Source organism: Lottia gigantea, assembly GCF_000327385.1.
Source record: "Lottia gigantea unplaced genomic scaffold LOTGIsca_14, whole genome shotgun sequence".
Taxonomy (NCBI): Eukaryota; Metazoa; Mollusca; class Gastropoda; family Lottiidae; genus Lottia; species Lottia gigantea.
Genome location: NW_008707617.1, coordinates 518,350 through 529,571, shown reverse-complemented (window position 1 = coordinate 529,571; position 11,222 = coordinate 518,350). Strand labels below are relative to the sequence as shown.

General features: G+C 36.1%; 1 protein-coding gene across 1 annotated transcript; it reads right to left on the bottom strand.

The window, feature by feature from the left end:
• Window positions 1–5,072: 5,072 nt before the first annotated feature.
• LOTGIDRAFT_111611 (hypothetical protein) lies at window positions 5,073–9,028 on the bottom strand (the record flags this gene model as incomplete). Its single annotated transcript, XM_009049614.1, has 4 exons — window positions 5,073–5,251; window positions 7,554–7,780; window positions 8,507–8,720; window positions 8,845–9,028. 4 exons carry the CDS (start codon window positions 9,026–9,028, stop codon window positions 5,073–5,075), a joined length of 804 nt encoding a protein of 267 aa, XP_009047862.1.
• Window positions 9,029–11,222: the final 2,194 nt, after the last annotated feature.

The following is an 11,222-nucleotide window of genomic DNA, read 5'->3' as shown; positions in this document are numbered from 1 at the left end:
ATTTTATTTGGGATCTCGCATTTTCATTACTTCTGTGGACTGTAGGTGAAAAGTTCACAAGTTCAAGAGTCATCTTTGGTACATTGGCATTAAAAATTTCAGCAAACTCACCATTTGGACAGTAGTTGTAAGGAGGACAATCTTTCAGATCAGCAGATACAGCACTCTGACAGTAGTAGCCAGCAGGACAGGGGTCACATGATGATTGACCCTGATTAATCTGAAATTGACCAGCAGGACATGGTAATTGACTGGCTGACCCTTCTGGACAGTAGTAGCCAACTGAACACTCAAATCCAGTAGGTGTTGGTGAGGTGGTTGTTTCATTATCTGGACAGTAAAAACCAGCAGAACAGAGACCAGTAGGTTCTGTTTGACCATCATTAGCACAATAATAACCTCCTGGACATTGGTAACAATCAGACAATACAGCTCCTCCTAAAATAGAAAAAATGGATTTTCATCTCAGAAACTTAAAAAATTGAAGCAGTCACATGATTCGCTTCTGATAAAAAGTTCCAAATCATGCTTTTCATTTTGAATTGCCAAAAGAGGTTTTTAACTCAAAGAGTACAAACCTGTGCTGTTTCTAATAGTACCAGCAGGACATTTGATCATTCTAGATGTTCCAATAGGACAATAGTGAGCTACTATACATAATCCATTTGATGGATATTGTGCTGTTGGAGTAGGTGCTTTACTTGTTGCTCCTCCTTCACAAAAATATCCTCCATCACAATCACCTAGATAAAGAAAAACATTGTTGATATGTGATTAAACAGTGACTCAATGGATTATTTTTATCAGAGACAATTATAGATGCTACCAGGCCTTTTCCACTTTCACTTTTCATCTGTTTATTGGTTCTCACTTCACTATTTCAAAACCTCTCAAGCAAGTTAAATTTTTATAGTGACTTCATTATCTGAGTTCCAGAAAATTTTAATAACTTAAATCACAGTAAGAAAATATACCTGTTGGGACCACATTTCCAGGACCTTCACAGTACTTCCCTGGTGAACAATTAGTACATTGACTAACAACTTCCATACTAGTTTTATTGTTATAGGTTCCTTCAGGACACGGTTGAGGTGACATATTGAAGGGACAATAGAATCCTAAAAAGTAATAAGGTTTGACAAATTTAGCATAGCATAGCAACAAGATCTCATGAACATAATACCCTCAGGCTGATTCTATGCTAGTTTATGTGTCAACTGAGAAATATCTGAATGCAAATAATCCAGAGCAGTTGTCTTACTTCATTGCAAATATAAATGGTTCAAATTAGTTAGCAAAATTGATAAAACTAGGTCTTGACTTCATTTGCTTGGTTATGTCAAATAATTGGTGGTCACAGTTTCTTATCTGTAATCAATATAAAAAGCAATTCCAAGAGAATTGGACAAGAACTACTAGTAAAGAGGATCCTTGTTAAGGTAAATCCTGGTATTGGGTATCACAAAAGAAGAAATTCTCCATTTATAATTTATAAATTTTTACCTTCTTTACATGGTAGTGGTGTAGTCATGTTCATGTCAGGACACATAAAGCCAACAGGACAGATAGTACAGTTGTCAGATCCATAGTTAGATTGGAATGTTCCTATAGGACAACCTTCTTCAAACTGAGCACCACCCAGACAGAAATGACCTGGTGGACACAAATATCCTTCAATACCATCACTTGGTGTAGCTGTTGTACTTCCACCAATACAGATATAACTATGAACATATGAAAAATATTTACAATTACAACTTGTATATAAAAAAACTTACCTTATAGTTACCGGGTAACTATAAACAAAATTGTTTAGTACATATCATATTACTTACCCAGGATCACACAATGGTGCTTCAGAAACTTTAGTAAAAGCAGCAATATTACAGTACCGTCCCCTCGGACATGGTTCACAATCATCTGGTTTAGTGACTTGGCGTTGTGTTGAGAATGTACCAATAGGACATGGTAGTGGGTAACTGGTACCATTAGTACAATAATAACCAACTGGGCATAGGTCATTACCAGTAAATGTTATATTGTTACTATGGTCAACCTGTAGGAAAGAAATAAGTCATTTGACATAATGACATGAAGAAAAATCTGCCAGTGGTGATCATGAGAACTATCAAAGTCTTGACTAAAAGGATCAGATGGGTAAAAGCTTTATTCTAAGGAACTTTGTGAGCAATTAGAATTGCAAAGCAGTAAGCAAAGGACATCTGGGTTTGTCATTCAATAGCACATAAAGCTGCATATATACAATTACCCACAGTATACCATGATCTTTTTAGATTATTATTGGATATTGATTCTGTTATATTTGCTGTATGGACAGATAAAGAATTTGCTTTAAGTTTACTTACTAAATGATCAATAGGAGTTTGTATATCAGCACTACCAGTACAGTAGTACCCAGCCCAACATTCTCCTGTAGGTACTGATAAACCACTGCGTTCACAATATAGTCCTCCAGGACAGCTTGTACAGTTCTCAATCTGACTATAATACTCATCAGGACCATAAGTACCAGGTGGACATGGATTAAACTGAGCTGCTACAGTTCTTGATGGACAATAATATCCTGTTGGACATGGTGTTGGTGTGGCCACAGGAACACCTAAATCAAATTAAATGGACTAAACATCCTGTGTTCCTTCATTTTATTTGGCTAATAATGTAGCCAACAGCATCAAATGCACACGTACAGTGACACAAAGTGGGTTTTTTTTTTATCAAGCTGTTGAGGATTAAGTAAACACAGCATACAGCACAAGCAGGCTCTTTGTCCCATTGAAGCAAGGCCTTTTAAGTTCTTATTTTGATTTTTGGCATATTGATTTAAGCATATTCAGGATTTGTCCCCAAATTGACAATTTCTTTGTATGTATGAAGGAATCAGTATTAGTATTTTATCTTCTACATATATAATACTACAGAAATAAATTGAGAAATATAAAAAAAACGAAACAAGTGATATTTACCATTAATATAAGTTATATTGCCTGGAAAATAATTAGTTATAGATATAGAATAACAAGATATAGAATAACAACATATAGAATAACTATTGTTTTATGGATAACTAATAACTATAACTAACATGCCACTATATCAACTACTTTTTTAGAAAGGTTCCTTTATAATTTTTAAAAATGTTAATGATAGTTGGTAATAAAACCAATTGCTGGGTGATTTTGAGCAGATTTGATGCTCATTGCAAGCAATTTCTTCCCAATTTTAACTGCAAAATAAATACACTGAGAGAGAAGGCAGAACTGATATGACACTTTGAGCACTGGGTGTTCAATAATAAAATGACATTTGCCTTTACCTCCAAGTCAACAAAGCTGAATTCTCTGCCATGTATGGCTGATTCAAAGACCAGTCAATTGACCAAGAGATATTGTTCAAAGGTTAATAAAGGTTAGGTATAGGTTAAAATTAAAAACAAAAATGCTATTTCCTTAATTTCCTAAATTACTAATGAATTTGATAAATGAGCTAATCTAATTGTCTAAAAATAATCTTGTCTATTAAACTTACCATTAAGTGCATCACAATAATATCCAGCAGGACAATCTTCACAAGAACTCTGTCCACTGTTATATTGATAGGTACCATTAGGACAGACTATCGGTGTTGTTGAACCCACTAAACAATAGTGTCCAGGTAGACACATATAATCTACCGGTGTTTTAGACTGTTGACCACCAGGACAGTAATAACCAGCATCACAATAATCTGTTGGTACTATATTACCTAGTCCTGAAATCAAATTGTGTATGGCGTTAGCACTTTGGGAAGAATAATTCTAACTATATGTGTTTAGAGATCATTATGTGGTTGTATGAATGACACAACATGACTCATGACAACATATGAAAAGCATGGATTGGCTTTGGCATCAGAATTTATTCTAGAATCTTTAACATCTAATCATGAAACATACTAGAATCCAACTCACTACCAACTACATATATGTCTTCAGCTAATCTAATTCCTAAGAATGATTTGGTGACTGAATCTGAAAGCTGTAAGAGGATGTCAGATTTGTAAAGTTGAATTGATAGTTGAAAGTTAGTTCTATCTTGTGATATAGCCAGTGGTTTCTGATGCCAATGTTTTTAACTTTTAAGCATACCTTGACAATACATTCCAGCAGTACAGTTTTGACAATGTGATAGTTGAGCACCATTTGAAGTATTGGCATATGTTCCTGTTGGACAAGTCTCTGGGATACTGGTACCTTCTACACAATAATGACCAGCAGGACATACATATTGGTTAGGTACTGAACTAGTTCCATTACAATACCATCCACTATAACAATTTCCTGGAATATTAAATGAAATGAAATGAATGGAGTTTTACGCCCTACTTTTCTGTCCTAATTACAGTCAATTTGAAAAGAATCAGTTGGTTGAATGTGGGAATGAGAATTAACCTTGAACCTGTAAATAGGCTGAATTGCAGCACACAACTCTTCAAATCATTCATATTCAGATTCTCTTTGATTGAAAGAATGCATATATGGATAAATTCAGTAGAAAGTTAAATCATTTCAAAAAAATGGTACCTGTAGGTGTCTCAAGACCTGGTAAAGCACAGAACTTGCCACCATCACATGGTTTTGGTTTGGGAGATCCAAGAGGACAATAGTGACCAATTGGACAAATACCACCAGTAGTCATAGGATATTCTATACATACACAATCCCATGTTGGGGTACACGTGTTATTGGAATACAGATCACTGAAACAGAAATAGAATCTGTAGATATACTTTCAACAGTTATGTGTTACTTAGCAGATTAACAGAATGCTCCAGTGTTATATCAGATACAGTATTCCTATGATTATTTTCTATCACAATCAGAAGATTTGAAGCATCTTTAGCTAAAAGAAAGAAAGAAAAAACTTGGGTTCACAAGAATCCTTTTTACCAGGTGGTCCTTAGCCATTCATGTTGGCTAACCATGATACTGAAGCTGATATTTCTATAAGTTGTAAGGACAAAAAAGCCAACATAATGTTACCTGCTCTTAATTCTGCAGGACAATATAAATGATCTTACCTTGATGTTCCATTGATGTAAGTAAGGAAACCAGGATCAAAGGGTCGTTTGTGCATTGATCCAGCTGTACAGAAGAATCCAGGATCACAGAGTCCTGTTGGATTAGTGTTGCCTTGACCCTGACAATAATATCCTGGTGGACATTCAATACAATCTTCACTTTTATTTCCTGCTCCTAAAATATGATCAAGAAAATGATGTTCAGCATCCTACTTTGTCAGTATGTAATTGATACTGATACTGAAGAGATAGAAAAGTAACAGTGTTCAGATCTACGTTACCAGAACATCTACAGCATTAACCTACTCTTTTTATAACACACAAGTTCAATTGCAACAAGACATGAAAGTAATAGGTGCGGCTCGATTGTAGAGTTTGAACATGTTACATCTGTTCCAGTAATTCTGACCCCAATTGAATGGCATGAAAGCAGATATGTCACATTCAAAATTTTCCCATCTATATCTTTCTCCGCCATTTTGATTTTGATGAAGCAGCCCCATAGTCTGTTCATTTGGCAATGTCATGAGACACCAGAGACGTCTTAAGGGATTAATAACATTGAGACATAATATATCTGAAAGGACTAGGATATTTCAGATACCTGTATATCCCGCAAAATATTTAAACAATACTAATGTACTAACCTGTATCATTATTAAAGGTACCCTGTGGACAAGGATATTGGTAATTAAATTCAGTAGCTGGTGGACAATAATGACCAGTAGGACAGATAACTGGTGTTATAGTTTCATTCTCACAGTAATATCCTACAAACACAACAAATTACAGTGAAAATGTGTTGCCTGAAATCACTGGAATTATCATATTTATTCAAGATGTAGCCCAGCCAGTGCCTTAGCATATCCATCATTATGCTGGCTACATCAAATTGGTAATTGTGTGTTTTAACCACCAGTATGCAAAATTCCAGAGCCCTCAATCCATCCATCTGTAAATGGGCTCAGACAATCTGGGAATGATCAGTGCCTAAAAGTTGAGCCAAGGCCCAGATGGTATAGCTACTTCTTTAAAATACAGTATAATCATTTTACAAAGATGGATATATATTTCTAAACAGTACCTTCAGGACAGATATAACATGCTGCCATAGTATCAGTTGGTGAGTATTTTCCTGGACTACATGGTATTGGATTGGTAGAATTAAGTGGACATTCAGACCCTGCTGGACAGCGATCACCTACTCCTGTATGGCTTATACCACTGTTTGGTGTGGCCACATTTACTCCTAAAACAAATTTTTGAGAAAAATATTCAATGATAATATGATAAAAGAACATCAGTTTTTTGTGGAGCTTACAGAAGATATAGGCAAGGATTATTGAAACTTTTCTTAACAGAGTATATTTGTGTTTCTCTTAAGATAACAGAAGAATTTTTGGCAGATAATCATAATGAGTCACTGTTTTGGCTTTTTTATGGGTAATTTTTATGCCTTTTTTCAAATTTTTGCAATTCTTGATTGGTTAATGGTTAAGACATACATTTCATAACACTCATCTAAGTATCAATATATCTATGAAAGTAACATATGCTTACCAGACACACAATAAAAACCAGCATCACAAGGACCTGTTGGCTCAGACAGACCAGGTAAGGCACAATATGATCCTCCAATACATTGAGTACAGTCACTTTCATTGGTAAGTTTATCGGTAGCACCAAAAGTACCCACAGGACATGCTTGGTAATTACTTCCTGTTCCAGGTGGACAGTAGAATCCTTGTGGACATGGTGTAGCTTCATCATTTTTGTTGCAAAAGAAACCTTCTGGACAAGGATCACATGCTGCAGCTCCTGTATGGTTCATGAATGTTGCTGGTGGACAAGATGTTGGCTGAATTGAACCCACTGCACAATAGTGACCAACTGGACAGATGTCTCCAGTTACTCCATCTGTAAAAAAGAGGAAACCAAATTCGGTTAAAGAATACATTGCACATCTCATAACCCCAATTCCCACTAGCACTAGCATTCAGAGGATACCAAAAGGGATGCCTGAGAAGCCCCATAAAAAATTTATTATTCTGTTAACACGTGTTGAATAAGTCAACTGGCTTAGAAGATTTTCAAGTTCTTCTTTTCTCTTACCATCATCTAGTTAACTATCCTAACTTAAAAGCTACCCATAAAAGAGATGAAACCTACCTGTAGGATTTGGTATTTGTGCTTTACTAGTACAATAGTATCCAGCTAAACATTGTCCAGTAACTGTATCATTACCATCTTGTAAACAATAGTAGCCTGGGTCACAGTTTATACATGATGTTACTAATTTCTTCCCTGGTAATAAACATAGTATAGTACAAATCATACATACCCATCAAATCCATAATCCTTCAATTCAAATGCTGACAAATTTCCATTAGATATTAGGTGAATGTCATGAACAAAAATAGTCCCCCAAAAAACCAACATTTTTAATCTTTTCATAGCAATTTATGATAAAGTTTTACCTTGTTGTGGTTGGTATGTCCCCTTGCTACAAGGAACAGGCACTGGTGTACCTTGTGGACAATAATGACCAACTGGACATAAATAACCATACGACTGTCCAACAGGTGCTGGTTCTGGAGATCCAACTTCACAATAATAACCAGCAGTACATTCTGCATAGGGTTTGATCAACCCTTGTGATGGACAGTAATACCCTGGGTCACATGGTATACATTCATTAGCGTACCTTAAACCAGTAAAATTATTATAGGTACCCAGAGGACATTGAGTTCCTGTAATACATAATGAGATCACCTTTTCAATAAATAACATGTTTAGCAGGGTGTGTAAACGGATTGTCTCGGGATTTTTTTTTGTACAAGAGTCTTTTGTAGAACATGGTCGCAAGATAACTTGCAAGATGGTTGATTGGATTCTCAAGTTGGTCTATAAGAAATTAGATGAGATTATCTTCATGTGAAAGTTTTTTGTTATATTCTCGTAAGATAATCTATGAGAGATGATGTGTCTGTAATGTTCATAAAGATATTATAAAGATAATATGAATTGCTTCTCTACTTACCAAAAACGGATCCCTCTTCACAATATGAGCCTTCAGGACAGATATTACCAGTGGTACCATCTGTAGGAGTTGGAGTACTAGCACCACCCTGACAGAAATAACCAGCATAACATTTGGCTTCTGGTGCTGTTAGTCCTGATTGAGCACAATAATATCCATTACTGCATTCCTCACATTCAACTGAAATAAGTAAAATACAACTAGAAGTTTCGGGTTTAATTTAACAGCTGAAAAAATCATGTGGCCTGTGTAGCAGCTTTGTGATTATGCCTCTATTGTCATCTTCCTCAGCTTCAGCGTGTAGCATTCATAAGCATAAATTGTTCAAAGGGTTGAAAATAAATGAAATGGATAAATAAGCAACCATTGGAGTCTGAAACATAATCAAACTTACCACTAGATTCAAAACCTGGTGTATTACTAAATGTACCAGGTGGACATGGATTGGTATACTTATATCCTGTACTGAGGGGACAGTAATGACCAACTGGGCAGTCTACAGGATTAATAATACCAGTAGTATTACCAAGTTCATAAGGATCACAATAAAATCTGGAAGGACATTGGTCACATGTACCCATGCCTGTCGAAAATTGGTAAAAACCTTAAAAAGACAAAAAAAATCATAGTACATGTATCTTAACATTTCATTACTAGTCTCAAGAATGGACACAAATATATAATGGCATTTAAGTTTTTGATTTTGTTTCAAAAAGTTACATATTTACCTCTAGGACACATAATAGGTTGATCTGATCCTGTTGGACAATTGAAGCCTTGAGGACAGATGAAGGCTACTGGAGCAGCTGTTGTTTGTCCTTCTGGACAATAATAACCTTCATCACAAGGATTTGTTACTTGTACTAAACCTAATCCATCACAATAATAACCTGAAATATTAACAATGGTCATGATATGTCTTAAGATGAATCATTAACTTTTGGCATAACTTTTTCCACAAAGTTCAATCGAAAAAAAAATCAGAATTTCATGTAAAGAAAAATTATAAGTGACAATGGATATTTTAGGACTTACCTGGTGTACATGGCTTACAATCAGAAACATTAGTATTACCAGTAGAATTAGAAAAGGTACCGATAGGACAAGCTGAAGGTACACTAGATCCTTCTGGGCAGTAGTGTCCACTTGTACAAATACTATCTACAGGATTTGATACCTTCTGACCACTAGGACAGAAATAACCAGCCTCACATAAACCTGAAAAAGTTTCCAAAACCTCATAAATTAATGAGTTCCCAGAGTGGTTTTCCAAACCTTGTATGTACCTTTTTGACACCAAGTTGTTCTAGAATTTCAGGAGCCACAAAAGATGGACAGGAAATCTGCATGGCACAAATATTGACCCTGATACATAGAGACAGGCCAGAAATCTTCTTTTGAGAAGTATCAAAGACAAGACCAAATCCGATTTTCCAAAGCTCTTACATGTAAATTACCTACCTGTTGGTGTTGACAGTTCAAAAGCATCACAATAAGATCCTGAATCACAGTTGATAGGTGCTGATGATCCTGGAGGACAATATGATCCTGGTGTACATCTACCACCAGTTACATCATAATCAGGGCAAGTACACATATCTCCAGTTGTAAAGTTTCCTGAAATTACAATGTATTCTAAAATCAAGATGGATCAAAGTTATTTCTGTTGTTTTTCCAAGAATTTCTAATACTCATGATTGTTATGAACGGCATTTTGCAATACTTATCTTAATTCACTTAAGTCCCCAACAAAAGCAAACGTCTCAATACGGTCAAATTCTCATGCTTGGTAAATAACATGTTGAAATAAAACATACCATTGACTATCGGTTGAGACTCTGTAGCACCACCAGAACAAAACCATCCTGCAGAACAGTTACCTGTGGGTTGGCTATTACCTTGACCACTACAATATTGACCAGATGGACACATCAAACATGATGTAGCAGATGTTTGTATAGTGTTAGGATTGTAGGTTCCTTCCAGACATTTGTACTGCATATCATTCTGAGTACCAGGTGGACAGTAGTGACCACTAGGACATGGTGAGATGTAAGGGTCACTGGTATTGACCAGGCAGTAATAACCACTGACACAGATATCACATGCTCCTTTTCCTGAAAAAGAATGGCATACATACAGAGAATTACTAAATACATATGCACACCTACCTCTTGTGGTTGAAAGATTAAATCAAGACTGATCTGTCCAAACTTTCCCAATGCAGAAGCTGTTCCTAAATAGCATCAAACAAGCTTGTCACCAAATACCAACCATATATCTATCTGCATCCATAAGACCTGAGAGTCTAAAAGGCTAATTAAACTGAACTTACTAGATATGGAGGTATAAGTTCCTGATGGACAAGATGTTGGTAACACAGAACCCACAGGACAATAAGAACCAGGTGGACATTCACCACCATTTCCCTTATGAGGAGTACCATCTGATGGAGTGGCTGTATCACTTCCCACTTCACAATAAAATCCTGCTTGACATTGTCCATCTGTATCTGGAGAACCAGGTGTTCCACAATATTCTCCACCTATAAGATAGCAAATCGTTTCAATTTTTCATTCTGTTTAAATTACAGCAGCATCAGCACAAATATCAACAGCAGCATTAGTAAAATCATCACAAGCAGCAGCAAGGACAGCAGCACCACAATCATCAATACCAGCTCAAGGTGAAACAGCAGTAGCAGCACTTGCAACAGAAGCAGTATCAAAATCAGCATTATCACCAGGATCACCATTAGCTTCACCAAGTGGTATTAGCACAGCTATACCATGACTGACGAAAAAAATCACCAAAAAATGATGACTTACCTCTACAAGATGTACATTCTGATTGTTGGGAAAGACCAGTAGTATTACCGAAAGTACCAGTAGGACATGGTTGTAAGTCTGCACCGGTACCTTCTGGACAGTAATAACCTTGACGACAGACATCCGCTGAATCACGGTTGACACAATAATAACCAGCTGGACATGTATAACAACTAGAGGCACCAGTGTGATTCATGTAGGTTGAATTCTGACAGGCTGTGGGAGATGGTGATCCTTCTTCACAGTAATGACCAATTGGACAGATATCACCTGAATAA